The sequence below is a fragment of the Desmodus rotundus genome, chromosome 5, assembly GCF_022682495.2.
Source record: "Desmodus rotundus isolate HL8 chromosome 5, HLdesRot8A.1, whole genome shotgun sequence".
In the NCBI taxonomy this organism is placed as follows: domain Eukaryota; kingdom Metazoa; phylum Chordata; class Mammalia; order Chiroptera; family Phyllostomidae; genus Desmodus; species Desmodus rotundus.
The window spans coordinates 118,220,520-118,238,238 of NC_071391.1; the positions used below are offsets into that span (position 1 = coordinate 118,220,520).

At 36.4% G+C, this 17,719-nt stretch overlaps 1 protein-coding gene across 6 annotated transcripts in view; it reads right to left on the reverse strand.

Annotated features, from left to right (window-relative positions):
* Positions 1-520: 520 nt before the first annotated feature.
* C5H2orf42 (chromosome 5 C2orf42 homolog) overlaps positions 521-17,719 on the reverse strand; it is a 39,643-nt gene continuing 22,444 nt past the window's right edge. For all 6 annotated transcript variants that reach the window (XM_071221539.1, XM_045193856.2, XM_024558577.3 and 3 more), the window contains 5 exons: positions 17,087-17,191; positions 13,708-13,815; positions 12,327-12,427; positions 10,781-10,943; positions 521-1,174 (listed from right to left, as the gene is read on the reverse strand). In XM_071221539.1, coding sequence (XP_071077640.1) covers positions 966-1,174; positions 10,781-10,943; positions 12,327-12,427; positions 13,708-13,815; positions 17,087-17,191 — 686 coding nt within the window. In that variant the 3' untranslated portion in view covers positions 521-965. The remainder of the gene's footprint in view (positions 1,175-10,780; positions 10,944-12,326; positions 12,428-13,707; positions 13,816-17,086; positions 17,192-17,719) is intronic.

Genomic DNA, 17,719 nt, shown 5'->3' on the forward strand with positions numbered 1-17,719 from the left:
CAATGAACTATAAATTTATACAAAGCAGTGTGATAAAGTGGAAAGAATATGCACTTTGGAGTAAAATGAAACATTTTTAATGCTGTTTCCAGCAAGATACTTAACCTCAGAGAGGCTGTTCCTTTTACTTTATAAAAGAAGGGATTAATACCTGAAACTCAAAGAAGTATGAAGAATAAAGGAAAAAAATAATTAAGCAGGTATGCAAATAAAAATACCTGGCACATAGTAGGCATAAAGGAAATGTTCATTCCCTTTTCTCCTTGAAAACAAACTTCCATTTCCATGTCTCTCATATCTCCATTCTGTGGTCAATGAACTCAGAAGTAGGAACTGAATTTTACCAGATGTTAAATTTTTTAGAGAATAAAGAAGGAAATAAATTATCAAGTGAATAAGCAATTACAAGCATTAGTTTGACTTTTCAACATTCCCTTGATACCTGGACCTCTTTTTCCTATTTCACTATCACCTAAACCCCCCAAAAGGTTCAAAATTTTTATCAGGCCAACACAAGGTATAATTTGGAAAAACTAGTGACACTGTGCTTTATTTGGTAATAGAATAAAAGGGCATGACTGGAACTCTAACAGGATGGTCCTTAACGTTATTCTTAACCAGGTTATTATTGACTATCCAACATTGTTAGTGTACAGTGGAGTGTTGCAACTACTTCAAAGGTGAATCCTTTAAGAAGGAATGTGAGTTGATACTCTTTTCCTTTAAAAACTCTAGCCAGAAATACCACCCCATTTATAATGAAGACTATACACAGCAGCACCAAAAAGGCTATTTATAAGAGGCGTTTTTCTTCAAGAGAATCCACCTGGATGCATTAAGAAATTGTATCTTAGCTAAAAGCAGTCCACTGAGGAACAGGGCCATCTAAGTACCTAACTAGTCTTTAAAGTTGTTAAGGGGTGAGAATGTGCAAATTTAGCAGCAAAAGACTCTTTTGTTTTGCCTCAAGGGAAAGCGATGGTGGTCAGAGGGGCTAGTTCCAAGGGCTGGTCCAGGGGCGGCCGTTGGTCTTGGTACTCTGCCACATGTCCATTCCGGTGGTGACCGTACTCAAACTTGATCCGCAGCTCGCCAATCTTGGATTGCGGAAGGATATCTGGGATCCACTCGATGATGAAAGGGGTTGGTTCCTTTTGATCTGGGGAAGTGTTGCCTAAAGACAAAAAAGGAACACTGATTAGTACAGTTCCAAAATTTGAGTCTGGACAGACTTTACTCCGTTCAGGAATAAAAAAAGAAAAAAGTTAAAAAAAAAAAAAACTGAATGAGGAAAAACAAACAAGAAAAAACAAGAAGAACCGAGGGGATGTAAAAGCACTTACTGCTGTATCTATGCAAAAGAAAATCTCAGGGAGCTGTCTGGCATCCTTGAATAAAATAAGATCGAGACTTTATGAAAACAGGGCCAGAAGAATCATAAAGAGCCCAGACTGAAAGGAAAGGACAGCTGAATGAGATTAAAAGGGAGACTAGGAAGAAAAGGTCATTTCAAGAAAACCAGAGAGAAACAGAATTAAAATCAATGTGGTTCTAAAACATATCACGAATCCTTAAAAAAACAAAAAAAGTGTGGTACTGGCATAAATCTATAGAGATTAAAAGAACAAATCAAAGAGATCCAAAATGGACACAAACAGAATAGCATTAGGGTCAAGGCAGCATTTTCAATTAGTAAAAGAAATAGAAGTGTTTCTTATAGTAAGTGCTGTGCATCAAGCAGATATCTAGAAGAAAATAAAAGCTGGCAGAATCTTATCCTGTACCTTAGCTCAAGATAAATTCCAGCCCTGGCCAGGTGGCTCAGTTGGTTGGAGTGTCACCCCATACACCGAAAGGTTGCAAGATCCCCAGTCAGGGCACATACAAGAATCAACCAATGAATGTATAAATAATGGAACAGCAAATTGATGTTTCTCTCTTTCTCTCAAATCAATAAATACATTTTAAAAAAGGAAACCTAATCACCAATGTGATGGTACTTGAAAGTGGGGCCTTTGGGAGGTGGTTGGGGCATGAGGGTGGAGCCCTGACAAATGAGTGCACCTATAAAAGAGACCCTACAGAGAGCCTTCACTCCTTCTGTCAGGTGAGGACACAGTGAAAAGACTGCCATCTGTGAATCAGGAAGCCAGCCCTCACCAGGCATCAAACTGGCCAATGCCTTGCTTTTGGACTTCTCAGGCTCCAGATCTATAAGAAATAAATTTCTGTTTAAAAGATACCCAGTTTATGGTATTCTGTTATAGCAGCTTGCATGGACTCAGACAAGTATATAATTTACATTGATGATATTAAGATTAATAAACAGAACCCTCATTTAAATTGGAGTTGGAAGAACCTAAAAGGGGAGCTCTCTCACCGTTCTACCACTCATTGTCAATTACCTCAAACAGGAAAAGGCTACTTTCCACCTCCAACAGGAAGATGCGTTTCTATTCTACTACTACGGCAGGCAGACAGACTAAAGATCTAACCTGCAACCACGCAGGCAATGAAAGATGACTGTTACAACTCAGCCAGTGAAAAGCCACTACACTTCAAACTCCAAGTTTCCTCCAATGGACTCAATATTTACAAAAATCCTCTTTGTGAACAGTCTAAAAGAACATTTCCTCCCCTTTGTTCTCTGGATTTGCACACGGTTCACCGTTCAGCTGCAGGTCCTGAACTGCAATTCCTTGTTGTTTCCAAATAAACCCATTTTGCTGGAGAAATACCTGACTTTGTTTAAGGTCAATACAACATCTGTCAATAACTTTGTTGTGCCAAAAAACACTGTTCCAATACTTAAAAGAAAGACTTTTAGAAATATAAAACAGCCCTGGGGGTGTGGCTCAGTGGATTGAGCACTGGCCTGTGAACTGAAAGGTCACCCGTTCCATTCCCAGGCAGGGCCATGTGTTGGCACATGCCTGGGTTGTGGGCCAGGTCCCCAGTTGGGGGTGTGCAACAGGCTATATCAGTTGATGTATCTCTTGCACATTGCTGTTTCTCTCCTGCCCTTTCTTCCTCCCTTCCCTCGTAAAGTAAATAAACAAAATCTTTTTTAAAAAAAGAAAGAAATATAAGACATTTAGAGAAACATAATTATAATAGGAAATTGTATCATGACCCTTTGGTCTTTGGCAGGTCAAAGAGATAATAAATGAAGATGAAGAAGAGTTGAATAATAAACTAATGACTCGTTTTAAAGCTATGTAGGACTTTATAATAGATTAAATATTTGCTAGTACAAATTCATGTATAAGGTTAGTGAGGAAATACTTCTAAATTCCTAAAAAAATAGAAATTGAAAAGGCATATGTCCTGACCTCAAAATAATAATAGAAATTGATAATATAAAAATCAAAAGCCTCAATGAACTGGAAATTTTAAATAAAAAGTGTTGAAGACATAGAGAAACTAAACTATAATTACAGATTATTTAGATACTAACAATAAGAACCATAAATGTTCTTTTATCAAATATGAATATAAAAGAATTAACTGAGAATACCATTTTAAAAGTTATATAAATAAAATAATTCCAAGAAAATGTAAGACTTAAGAAGCTAGGAAACATCACACAGACAAAAGTAGAAAATAATTAAAACAAATTTAGAACAACTAGATAAATACAAAAGCCAATTCTTTGAAAAAGACCATGAAACAGACAAAATTCTGATAGGGTATATAACTTCAGAGTTAGAACAGATTTTACAAGTTGTGTGATGATTGGCCCTGTCCGGGGAGCTCAGTTGGTTAGAGTGTCCTCCTGGTAAGCCAAGATTATGGTCCGATCTCCAGTCAGGGCATATACAGAATCAACGAATAAATACATAAATAAGTGGAATAACAAATTGATGTTTCTCTCTCTCCCCACCCCTTTCTCTCTAAAAACAATAAAAAAAATTAAAGTTACGTAATGATCATCTATACCAAAAATTAGTAAAATGTACACTGTTAGCTTTAAACAAATAGCCAGTAAAATGGGTTTATTAAGGAATAACAAAGAAATGCAATTTGAGACAGTGGTCAGATAGTGAACCACAGTAAACCCAGAGAAACAAAGGAGAGGACTGCTCTTTTGAAGACTTAAGAGGGGGCTATTGTAAATGAAGAGTCCATTGGAGGAAACTGAAAGTTCAAAGTTTAATGACTTTCTATTGGCTGGCTTTCAATCTCCCATTGGCTATGCTGCTGCTACTGGGCAAGGAGGAATTTCTTCTTCCTCTTGCTTAGGCAGTAGTTTCACTTCCGGTCTATTGGAGATGCAAAGCACCTCTCTTCCTGTTGGGGTGGGTAGTGTGCACTGGGAGACGAGTGTGCTCTCTCTAGCCTCCTAACTCCATTTTAAATGAAGTCACTGTTTAATAATTTTCAAAACATAGTTTAAATTTGGGATGAAAATAGATGAATTTTGGGAAAAATATAAATTATCAAAATTGACTCAAGAAAAGATATAAACCATGAATAAAGTGTAAATCAGAAGAAACTGAACAGATTTTAGAGAATTACCTGCAAGAAAGGGATAGGTCCAGAGAATAATTCTTTTAAACATTCACGTAATGGAAATTTCCTAAGTTATATAATTTGTTCTAAAGCTTTCCAAAATAATTTTCTATATAACTTTTACCAAAACCCCCAAAATGACAGCCATCAAAAAAGAAACTGTAGGCAGCTATCACTAGGAATAGATAATCAAAAATCCTAAATAAAACATTAGCAAATAGAATATACATTATTTCTCAAAAATCAAATGCCAACTAGGATTTTTTAAATACCAGAAATACAAGATTATTTTGATATTAGTAATTTATTTAAAATTAATTGCACATGGGTCAAAATACAAACCTCAAAAAAACTATAAAAAGGCATTTCATAAAATTTAGTATTAATTCCTAATAAAAATGCTTAATAAACTAAGAATACAATGCTGTTACAATAATGAAAAAACATTTGAAAACAATAACCAAAAGTCCACTATTTAATAGTGACACATAGAGTAGCTTTTCCCAGAAAAAATATTTTCTGAAATGCTAATGGTATTCCCCTGAAAAGTCTTCATTGGTCAAATAAATTTGGAAAAACTTAGAGTAATAAAGTTTAACAGATGTTTTTACTTCAGGATCTTTTTAATATGCAAATTTATTAAATGAATCTCTAGCCCTGGCAGGGTAGCTCAGTTGGTGAGAGCCTGGTACTGATACACTAAGGTTTCGGGTCTGATCCCCAGTCAGGACACATATAGAAGCAACCAATGAATGCATCAGTAAGTGGAACAACAAACTGATGTTTCTCTGTCTCTCCTTTCCTTTCTCTCTGAAATCAATCAATTAAAAAAAAATAGGGGTGGGGTGGAGGGATGGGGAGAAAATGCAGACAACTGTAATTGAATAACAATAAAAATTAAATTAAAAAAAGCAGAGAGAAACCATATGTACTATAAAAAATTTTAAAAATTAAATTTTTTTCACTCATTAAATGTTTATTGAACAATTACCATGTATATAACTTACAATATAACTATACATTACAAAACTCAAATATACATTGTAAATGCTTACTTTGCCCTTTTTTTTCTGGAAGACTTTGGGTTTTCTGTGTACTATTGGTTTTGTAAGGTGTAAAGATAGACAACTGACCAAATGACTAACCAACAGATACTGCTGGGACTTTGTAAGAAACAATGGGTTTCAGAAACCAATCTAAATTTCACAGCGGAATTGATGATAATCTGAGATAAAAAATATTTTCATTTTAATAATTTGACAATGTTTTACCAGGTTAGGATTTGATATTTCAATATATTAAACAAAGTTATGACATACTCTGTGCTGCTTCTTAAACCATCATTTTTTATTGTAACAGAAGAAAAACTAGAGCAATTGAGTTTTCATTTGTTTTTTCATCTTTTGTTAATATTTGCAAAAGTTTTGTAATCAAATAGGACAAGGAAAAGAAAAAAAAGTATGGAGCTTTCTCATGAAATTACACGTGAACAAAGGAAGGAAGAACCCCCCAAGTGGAAAGCACAGGCCCTCCCGCACGCTCCGTCTGTGCTACAGTCCCTGACAAGGCAGTCTTCACTCTACTGGCTTACTGGTACTGCTAGTTCAATTCAATTAATCACCTCTTAACTTATCCCTTACAAAAAATTAAATTTCTAAGAGAGATAAATTATATTCTAAGACACTACTCCCTACTCCAACATTTTCTGAGATCTGAGTATATCTTAAAAACCAGAGTAGTGCCCTGGCTGCTGTGGCACAGTGGATTGAACATTGGCCTGAGAATCAGAGGGTTGCTGGTTCAATTCCCAGTGGGGACACATGCCTGGGTTGTGGGCCAGGTCCCCAGTAGGGGGTGTATGAGAGGCAACCACACACTGATGTTTCTCTCCCTCCATTTCTCTCTCCCTTCCCTTCTGTCTATAAATAAATAAATAAATAAAAATCTTTAATAAAAAGAGTAGCTTTCATATGGCAAAGTGTCTTTCCCACCAAAAAAGTTACTGCTACACTGACTGAGCATCTTACAATTAAAGAAATACAGTATGTAGCATTTCTCAAACCTATTAGATTGGCCAAAAAGCCCATACAGTTTTCCATAAAGACACATTTTTCATTTTCACCAATAACTTCATTGATTTGGATATGTTGAGTATATTGGCTCTCTCCTACGTGGTATAGCACTGATGGTTCTCAATTAATGTCTCAACTTGAGCTCTATCAACTTCAACTGGTCTACCTGATTGTGGGGCATCGTTCAGTGAGAGATCTCCAGCATGAAACTTTGCAAACCACTTCTGACACATTTGATTAAGCACAATACCTCCATGTACTGCACAAATCTATTTTGTGTGTGTCTCAGTCTCTTTTTACCTTTCTTGAAATAATAAAGCATAGTATGCCAAAAACACTTCGTTTCTTCCACCTTCAATATAAAATGGTTACATAAAAATCACCAATTTTGTAAGTTTTTTAAAAAATGCACATTGATATGACAGCTGTTACAATACAATCTAACAAAATTGTTTTGAATAAAGTTAAAGACAACTAAGCGCTACTGGAGCCATCTTAGGGAAAATACTAAATGAACTTTTTGGCCAACCCAATATTTGACCATGGAATGCTTTTTTTCATAGAATATTTACCACCACGTCTTCTTCAAGAGAGAGTTGGAAAATACTACACTGGAGGAGTTTTTGTATATCTAAAATGATAATTATGGCTGCTAGCTTTACTATTATTCATTGTTGCTTTTGAAATCCCAGCTAATTTAACAAGAAAAAAAAAGATACACAAACATCTGATAGTAAACAAAATTACGATTATTTCTGGGTGAATATAATTGATTCCCCAGAAAACTGAGAAACAGCTATATCATCACTAGGAGTTCATTAACCCTGTGGAGGTCACAGCTGATCTGAGAGATACAAACTAACTCTTTTCTTAGATATTGTTACATATACTGGGTGCATGGGTTCAAGGTCATGACTAGCTGTGTGTTTGTATGTGACTAATGTTAAGTCATAATGTTTAAGCCATTTTTTGGTCATAACATGTATTAGGTGCTATGTATCCAAAACAAGTTGCTTATGAAAATAAATATCTTGAAAAGCATTCATGCTTTGAGCATAGTAATATTGTTTGCGATGACTGTTACATTTTGCAAAGCCAACTATTGAAGATTCTTTTTCTTTAAATTATTTTATTGTTGTTCAAGTACAATCGTCTGCATTTGCCCCCCTCCACTCCCCCCAACTATTGAAGATTCTGATTAATTAATGTTAAAGATATATTTTTTAAAGATTTTATTTATTTATTTTTAGAGAGAAGGAAGGGAGGGAGACAGAGAGGGAGAGAAATATCAATGTGTGGTTGCCTCTCATGCACCGCCCCCAACTGGGGACCTGGCCCGCAACCCAGGCATGTGCCCTGACTGGGAATCAACCAGTGGCCCTTTGGTTCGCAGGGCAGCACTCAAGTCGCTGAGCCACACCAGCCAGGGGTGTTAAAGACATTTCTTCGTTGTATTTTTTAGCAATATCCATGTTTCCATTATTAGAAAACAACATTTTTTATTCTTTATGTTTTTATATTTCTTTATTAATTTCTAGGTTATAACTGAAAATAAGTAAAAAACTGTATAATTTATTATGTAAATATAATAAACACGAACTTGCAGTGTTTTCATTTTTTTTGCATTTCAGCACATACTAGTAATGAATGTATCAGATATGTGCGACCTACGCTGTAATTATTTTGACTACAACCTTCGCAAGGTTAAAGGGGCCAATTTGGTAGTATACTAAATCAAGAGCATTCTCTACAAAGGCAGTAACAAGTTAGAAAAATGATAACCATCCTATTTATAAGAGCAGGAAAATGTATTTATAGGAACATAGTCACAAGAATTTGACAAAATAATTCTCCTAAAATAATAAGTACACAATTAGAGAAATGAATGAGGCTCGCTAGATAGATGGCAATGCTCAGGTCATTAAAATTATGGCTGGCATTCACTCATTCATTCTTCAATCAGTAAGTCTTTATTGCATGCTTATTGTGAACCAGACACTATGCTATCTTGGGGTACAGTGATGAACAAAAGAGACATAGTTCACTGTCCTGGAAGAGCTTATAGTCTAGTCAGGGAAAGAGAGATAAGTAGATGGCTAGAAGTGCAAGCTCTGGGGTCCGAAACTGCCTGATGCTGAAGTCCAGCCCCCCCCACTCACTAGCTATGTAACTGCGCAGGAAGACTGCACCTGTCTTCGCCTCAGCTTATTCACCTGTAAACAGAGATCACAGAATCTACCTCTCAGTAAGTGAATAAGCATTAAATTAATTAATGCACTGGAAATCACTTAAGATTACTATCTGGCACAGCAGATACAAATTGTTATAGTTGTCATTATTAAATTTGTTATACTTGTTATAGTTGTCATTATTATTAAATTTTTATACAAATATTTATATTCAAGTATTTGTATAATACTATAAAATAATATATTTTATTTAGTATAGTATATAAATAAAATATATTATTTATTAAAAATAGACAAAGAAAAAGCAATTCACCCTGGCTAAGTAGCTCAGTTGGTTTGGGCATCATCCCTATACCCCAAGGTCGGGGATTCCATCGCCAATCAGGGCACATACAAGAATCAATCAATGAATGCATAAATAAGTGGAACGACAGTCCTGACTGGTTCGGGTCAGTGGTTTGGGTGTCATACTGCAAACCAAAAGGTCACTGGTTCAATTCTTGGTCAGGGCACATGCCTGAGTTGTGGGCCAGGTCCCCAGCTGGGGGCGTGTGAGAGGCAACAGATTGATGTTTCACATATCGATGTTTCTCTCCCTCTCTCCATCCCTCCCCCACCCTCTAAAAATAAATAAATAAAATCTTTAAAAACAGATAAGTGGAAAAACAAATTGACGTTTTTCTTTCTCAAATCAATACATTTAAAAAAGAGCAATTCATTAAATGCAAAAGACTAATATAAAAAATTTACTCTCATTAATATTGAGGATAATGCAAATTAAAAGAGTGACATAACATTTTTTTGCCTATCAAATCAACAAAGATTTAAAAAAATTCTTCCATACACAGATGGCTGGAGTAAATTATATAAATATTACAATCTTTATGGAGAGCAGTGTGACAGAAACAATCAAAGCCCTAAAAATGCACATAACCTTTGACCCTTCAATTTCACTTTTAGGAATTTATCCCAAAGAATATCCTAAAGAAGTTAGTAAATAATTAAGTAGATAAAAGTTTTATCTAAAAAAAGTTAAATCTAAAAAGAAGCACTATTTGTAACAGCAAAATGTTTGAAACAACTTAGAGGATTGATTAGAGCGAGGTACTTTAATATATGAAAGTTTTGCAGTTGTTAAAAATGTATTCACAACAGCCAACAGGATGAAGCAACGCAACTGTCCCTTGACAGATGAACGGATAAACACAATGGCGGTATGTACATATAATAGAATATTATTCAGCCTTAAAAAGGAAATAAATTTAGACCCTTGCTACAACATGGATGTTGACAACATTACGGTAACTGAAATAAGCCAGTTACAAAAGGACATACATTATATGATTCTATTTACATGGGGTACCTAGAATAGTCAAATTCAAAGAGACAGAGAGTAGAATGGTGTTTGCCAGGGGCTCGGAGGAGGGGAGTTAAGTGTTTCATGGGAGCAGCTGTAGCTGAGAAAGATGAAAAAGTTCTGGAGATGGATGGTGGTGATCGTTGCACACCTATGTGAATGTACTTAATGTCAGAGAACTTAAAAATGGTTAAAATAGTAAATTTTACATTATGTATGTTTTAGCACAAAAAAAAAAGTTCAAAAATAAAGTTGAAGGTAGACACGGAAAGCTCGCTATTCATTACATATTTGTAAATGAAAAGGTAGCTGATCCCATGTTTTAGAGACTCCTCAGGCACAGAAAAGAATCTGGAAAGGTTTACACGAAAATCTTAGTGGTGGTGAGGTCTACAGTGGGTGGGCTTACAGGTGGTTTTTATTTTTCTTCATTATAAAATCTATGATTTCTCTATAATGGATATGTATTCGTTTTATAATTACTTTTAAGGCCCTGGCTCAAATGAAACAAAATACCGTATGCCATGATTACCTTTACAAGATGAATAAATGTGCCTTCTTTGTTTAAGGTCAAAATCCAAAGTGTAGGACAATGCATTGCACATAGGTGACCTTCAGAGGAAGACGCACTGAAACCACCAATCACTTACCAACTTTGAGAAAAGTTTTTAGTTCCAAAGGTCGCAGCACTGGTTGCTTTTCTATACGACCATAGGTTTCTGCTATGCTCTCTACTTCCACTTTAGGGCATTTAAACAGCTCATAAGTCCCATCCCGGTTCTGGATAAAACTACGGGTAATTTCCAAGGGCATCTGCACATGGAGACAATATCAAGAAAGGTGAGAAAGAAAAACTTTCAAAGTAGACAAACACTTGGATGAGAACAGATCTTTTACGTATTCATTCTTCCTTATTAAGCACATTCGAATTAATTAAAACTTCCCCTTGTATTTTCTTGTTTTTACCCCCTTGTATTTTCAAGTAAATTCTGTCAACAAAGCTGCCTTTTTTCCCTTACATCATTCATGGCTTGGCTTTCATCTTCTCTCTGTACCTTTAGTTTGAACCCCAGCCAAACCCTACTGCACTGAGCCCCTAACGTCCATCTGCATGACCACTACTGGCACAGACCTGCTCTGAAATCGGTTTTTATTCCTTCCCCTACTTCTCTGCTAGAGCATTCTCCTAAAAACTCTATTGATAGCACCTACAGCTGACCTCACCATCCTGTGTGCTTCACACCATCCTTGGGACTGAGCCAGACAGAACTTGAACTGAATTTTGTCTTTGCCACTAAACAGCAGGGTGAGCTTCTCATAGCCTGTTTCTCATCTGCAAAATACATGAATGAGGTGATACAGGTAAATAACGCCCAGCAGACAGAAGCTCAATGATTATTAGCTCTTTCCTCACTTGACTTTGCTCTTGGTTGCTTGTTGCCTCCCAAAATACCACTTGTTCCAGGCAAGAAGCTGCCTCTGTGATATCTTGCTCGCATCTTGCCTCAAATGTCTTCAGTGCTAACATAGGCTTTCTCTAGGATTCACATGTAAGTTCTATAGCTACCGAGCAATTTATTCTTTTTCTGAACATAACAATGCCTTAAAATTAAGGTACTCTTAATACATCAAATCACATACTGAATTTTCTACAATATTCCATTACTGTAAGAACAGAACAATTCTCTACTTTTCAGGTTCTGCTTGAAAAAAATATTTGAAATATCTAATATCTCCCTTGTGAAAAAGAACACAAATTAAGGGCCATTTCTCTAATGGAAACTAAACTGCAGTTTGGGGAGAACATTTAATTGTGTCAGGCCTACTAATTTCACAAAGAGTATATAATTTAAAATTATATTTTTTTTTAGCTACCTGCCAGTTAATCTAGGACTCACCATAGGTAACAGAAGATCATTATTTAATTTACAAGAAAAATCATTCCTGTTTTCTGATCTCAAAGGCAAAGAAAAAGAATACTCCAATTTCAGATACTTTTTGAAGCTCTAGGGAATATCCATTAAAATCACAGTTAGCACTATAAAGCCATGAATATTTCTAAAGAAGCTCTTAATATAAAAAAGAATTCTCTTAGGTATCTATAACTCAAGGAACTGGTACACACATACTTCCCACATTTGCTTCCCTTCCTTCCTCCCTCTCTGCCCTCCCACTATTGTAGAAATAAACTCTTACCTCAGGGGTATCTAAGATTTGTTTAACTTGCAGGATATTAGTGATATGCCAGGTATACTTGGAAAAGGTTCCCAGTGGCAAGGCATCTTTTCGAACAAAAGCTTCAATGTGAAAAGGGAATAAAATTAGCCTACCAGAAAATAACATTCTCTTCACCATTTGTCACCCAGTTTCTAGAGATTTCAGTGCAGTGCCATTCTTTCCTTATAGAATTTCAGCACATTTATAAAAGAAAATCTAGAGGCAAATATATAATAGCATTTGACATACATATAATAATCAAGTGGTAAAAATTTCTGCTATATAAAGTCTCTGATGCATCTTTGAGATGCTGCTTATTTTTGGTACCTTAGAAAATTGTTTCTTTGTTTGGTGAAGCTACATGCACAGGACTCCATTATAAAGCAGCTCCTTACAACCTCTTATAACTTTAGATATATCAGCAGTCAAATCATAGTCCTTAAAATTATTGTATGGAGTTTAAGCCTGTTAAGATGGTTGCCAATCCATTGCCCAGCCTGCAGGATTATAAAGGGGTTCTACCAAAAGTCTGCAAAACTAGCTGAGGCCTAAAGTTTAAACTGGAAGAAAGTATCAACACTGCTTCAAAAATCAGGTACATAAGCTATGAAGACAAAGATTTTCATGGCCCAAACATAGTGATTCAAAGCTTGCATTATTCAAAAACAGAATTAAACCTCAAACAGTCCCACAGTCCCTATAATATCATCAAATAAAAATCTGCTTAAGAAATAGCATTGATTTCTAGCTGTAGTTACTCTTGGCCAATCTGCCCTGAGCAATCCTTTCTTCTTCCTTTTCTCTCACTTACTACCTTATACCACCCAATAAGTATGTCAACATGTCTAGTAGAAAGATGTTATATATGCAACCAAGAAATAAGTACCAGAATAACGTAAAGTATTCCAAGCCAAGAATTACTCTAAAAATAAAATCTTCTTTCATCAAAAATTGAGTCACAAAAAATAAATTTTAGTTTTTGATACATACTGTAAAATGCTTCCAAGAAGCCAGCCCAAATAATGACTGGAGCCTGCAATGCTTTTGTTGAAACTGGTTTCTGTCTAGAGAATATCAAACTTCTTGGGGGGCACCTTCACTGAACTTCATTATTGTTCTTTTACCAAGTCTGCACTTTCAGAATTATTCCATTAACTTGCGCTGGAGTAAGTATGAGGCCACTGAAGTGTGATCATTATTCCAAGAGCTGACTGGCTAAGGCCTGGTGCATTCAGCATGCGGCTATAAATCATAATCCTGAAAGAATTTTCATAATCCTGAAAATTCCACATGACTTTCCCAAACACAATTCTCTAAGGTCAAGATATTTGTTGCCACTCTTGAGAAAAAAATTCCATACCTGTGGTGGAGTTGGGAAGCCTTTTTTTTGTACTTCCTATAGATATTCTCTGTTGCAGGGCATCGAAAAAGGACTGAGGGATGTGGAACACCAGTGGCTCTGGTTTGCCTTTAGGAAATAAGAAGAAACTCTTAAAGAAATTCACATACAGAACAACAAAGGAAAATATAGAGAGAAACTTATTGGACTTTCTGATATGTAGAGAAGTGGAAGAAGTGGAAGAAATGGAAATGAAGGGCAGTAATAACTCAAAATACCACTTTATAGAGATTTCTTTATAGAGAGGCAAAAAGAACTGATTGACCTGTATGAGTCAAGCACTGTCACTAGCCCTACGCTTGATCCCTTGAAATCATAAAAATATAGCAGACACTTGTCATTCACCAAGGGTAACTTTTCAAGTCCCTAATTTTTAAAAAAAGATTTTATTTATTTATTTTTAGACAGAGGGGAAGGGACAGAAAAAGACAGGGAGAGAAACATCAATGTGTGGTTGCCTCTAATGCACCCCCCAACCAACCCAGGCATGTGCCCTGATGGGGAATCGAACCAGCTACCCTTCGGTTCACAGACCAGCACTCAATCCACTGAGCCACACCAGCCAGGGCTAGAAACACTTAACAAATCTTTCAAAGAAACAAGACACTAGGTCAACAAAAGTTAACAGAAAGAGTGTTAAAGGGAGGGGTCAAAAGAATTCTTAGTTTTTCTTAAGAAACTCTGTCCAAGGGGCTACCTAGCCCCAGCACAGAGGAAACATCCAGAGCCATGTGGATAAACATATGCCTGAAAGAATTTATATGTTTATCCTGGTTTAAAGAAGGGTCAAGGCAAGGAACATGTATAAGGGACCCATGGACAAAGACAATGGTGAGGGGTGGTGGGGGGCAAAGACTGAAAGTGGGAGGTGGGGGATGGGTAGGGCAGGGGACAGTAATGGGGGGAAATGGGGACAACTGTAATTAAACAATAAATAAAAAAAAGAAAGAGAGAAAGAGAAAGAAAGGAAAAGAAAGAAAGAAAAAGGAAGGAAGGAAGGAAGGAAAGGAAGGAAGGAAGGAAGGAAGGAAGGAAGGAAGGAAGGAAGGTAGGAAGGTAGGAAGGAAGGAAGGAGGGAAGGAAGGAAGGAAGGAAGAAAGGAAGGAAGGAAGGAAATTAGCCCTGGCTGGTGTGGCTCAGTGGTTGAGTACCAGCCTGTGAACCAAAGGGTCACTGGTCTGATGCCCAGTCAGGGCACATGCCTGGGTTGTGGGCCAGGTCCCCAGTGGACAGCGAGCAAGAGGCAACCACACATTGATGTTTCTCTCCCCCTCTTTCTCCTTCCTTTCCCCTCTCTCTAAAAAATAAATAAAATCTTTAAAAAATTTTTTAAAAAGAAAGACTTTTAAAGACAGTTCAGATGCTTTTTGAAACATCTGAAAGGTCAAGCCAAGGAAAATTAAAATGAAAGGTCTTCTGGAATTTCAAAGAAAGAGACTTTGTGTTCTTTCAATTGATTTTGCCTACTTCATTGAATGCACAATGTCAATGACAGACTGTCACTGCTTTTAAGGCACTAAAATATTAATACCAGGACAGTTTAGAGAAGTCAACACACAAATGAATTTTAAAATCTTTCATGTTGAAATTAGATTATGGGCTATCTATTAGATCATAGCAGCTCTTAAAGAAGTGCTAATTCACTAGAACTCAGAGGATGTGACGCTAGTGCCTAGGTTTACAAATTAATCTATTTTTAAAGATTTCATTCATTTATTTTTAGGGAGGGGAAGGGAGGGAGAAAGAAAAGGAGAGAAACATCAAGGTGTGGTTGCCTCTTGAGCGCCCCCCACCGGGGACCTGTCCCACAACCCAGGCCTGTGCCCTGACTGGGAATAGAACCGGCCATCCTTCAGTTCCCAGGCCAGCAGTCAATTCACTGATCCACACCAGCCAGGGCAACAGATAACATTTTTAAAGAAAAGAAAAATATAGATTCTCTTTTTAACTCTCCTTAGCTTATTTTATTTTCTAAAAAGTAACTTCTGAATTAATATAAATGAAACTAAGCATGTATTTCAAGACCTCCATTCTTGTCCCTTTCCTTACCAAAAAGTCGTAACTGTTCTAATCCTTCAACACTTATCTTCATTTACTGAGTATCTGCCATCAGGCCACTATTCAGTTGAGGATACTTGTTTTTAAAAAATGGTATTCATAAACTGTAACATAATCGGCAAAGAACATCAAAATGATATGAGGTCTGTAAATATACCAATAGTGTCTGAAAACCCAAGATATAACACTGTCAAGCAGGGCAATGGATGTGTGTGCAGTAGCAGGACTGTATTGAAAACGGAACAGACCTATTTCATATGGCTAGAGTACAGAACCAGAACCAAAAGGAAGTAGTATAAGCAAACATGTCCACTTAGCACGAGGAAGGACTTTCTCACAGCTGTCACTGTTCAACAATGTTATGATCTGCATCACAAAGCAGTGAGCTCCTCATCACTGGACAAAGCCTGGAAAACCATCCATCACCCATGTTTTAAGGCAATGGGCAAGGACTGGCTGGATGGTCCACTCTGAAACTGTTGAGGTTCCATGAGGCCATCATAATCACACCCAGCCTGCATTCTCCAATCTTCCTTAACATTTCTATGTAATATTATATAACTATTTTAGTCTCACGTGTTTAGATTTTCTCTAAACTTTCTCCCTGCTTGCTTTAATTTTAAGTTTGAGAATTAGAATGAACTTTGTCTTTTAAAAAAATGTACTGATTTGAGAGAGACAGACATTTGTTGTTCCACTTATTTATACATTCATTGGTTGATTCTTGTATGTGTCGTGACTGGGGATGGAACCTGCAACGTCGGTGTATTGGGATGATGCTCTAACCAACTGAGTTACCTGGCCAGGGCAGGAGGATCTTCTAAGACTGCAATATCTCCCTCATCAAACACATCCCCCTCAAGATCAAAGCTATCTACCTTTACTTATTATTTGTTGTGTTTTTCCTCTTCCATTTCTAAATTCATTTTGCTGGTCCTGCATTTAAATTACATGATTATTCATTTCTTTCACTTATATTTCTATTTTTTGTGGTCCTATGTATTCTGGAGTCAAAGCCAGTCACTTTTCCTATTAAAACAGAACTCTAGCCCTGGCTGGGTAGCTCAGTTGGTTAAGAGCGTTGTCATGATACACCAAGGTTACAGGTTAGATTCCTGGCCAGGCCAGAGAAGAATTGACCATCGAATGCATAATTAAGTGGAACATCAAATCGATGTTTCTCTCTCTCTCTCAAATCAATTAAAAAAAGAAAGAACTCTAGCACAGTTACTTTCATTTCTCCTATTCTCATCAACAGCCCAGTCGGTTGACCAACACTTACCATCAAACTGATAGTGCATGGTCTGATGGATGCGTTCCGTGACACTGGCCAGCCAGTCCTGGAAGGATAAGGTCACTTGTGCCTCATCTAACGACTGACCACAGGCTAGAAAAAACAAAAGAACAAAGCTTTAGTAACATTTTTCTTACAAAATAAACGGTTAACTGAGGTTTTTAAAAGGAAAGAAGTTTATACAGATTTTTTAAAAAAAGAACAATGAGCTGAAATTCAAAGAAATTAAGTAAAATGGAATATTCTAGAATTGTTTTAAAGAATCCATTTAGAAAAAAAGAAATGAAAAGTTTTGAGGGAATAATAGGTTCAAGATTAGTAACCACAGAAAGTCTGCAGCCTTTCAACAAACACTAAACTGCAAATTGAAGAACAGCCTTATATAATGGCTATTTAGGGGTCTATGAATTGGTCCTATTTCTGATTAATATGTCTCTATGCACAGGGACCTTCTATTCTATTCTATTCTATTCTATTCCATTCCATTCCATTCCATTCCATTCCATTCCATTTCTTCTCCTGAAATGTCGTCACATGTCTGAAGTATATTCCCTTTTACAGAGAAATACCAATGTCCTAACTACTATTTGAAATTAAAATCCTCATAGGTAAATGCATATA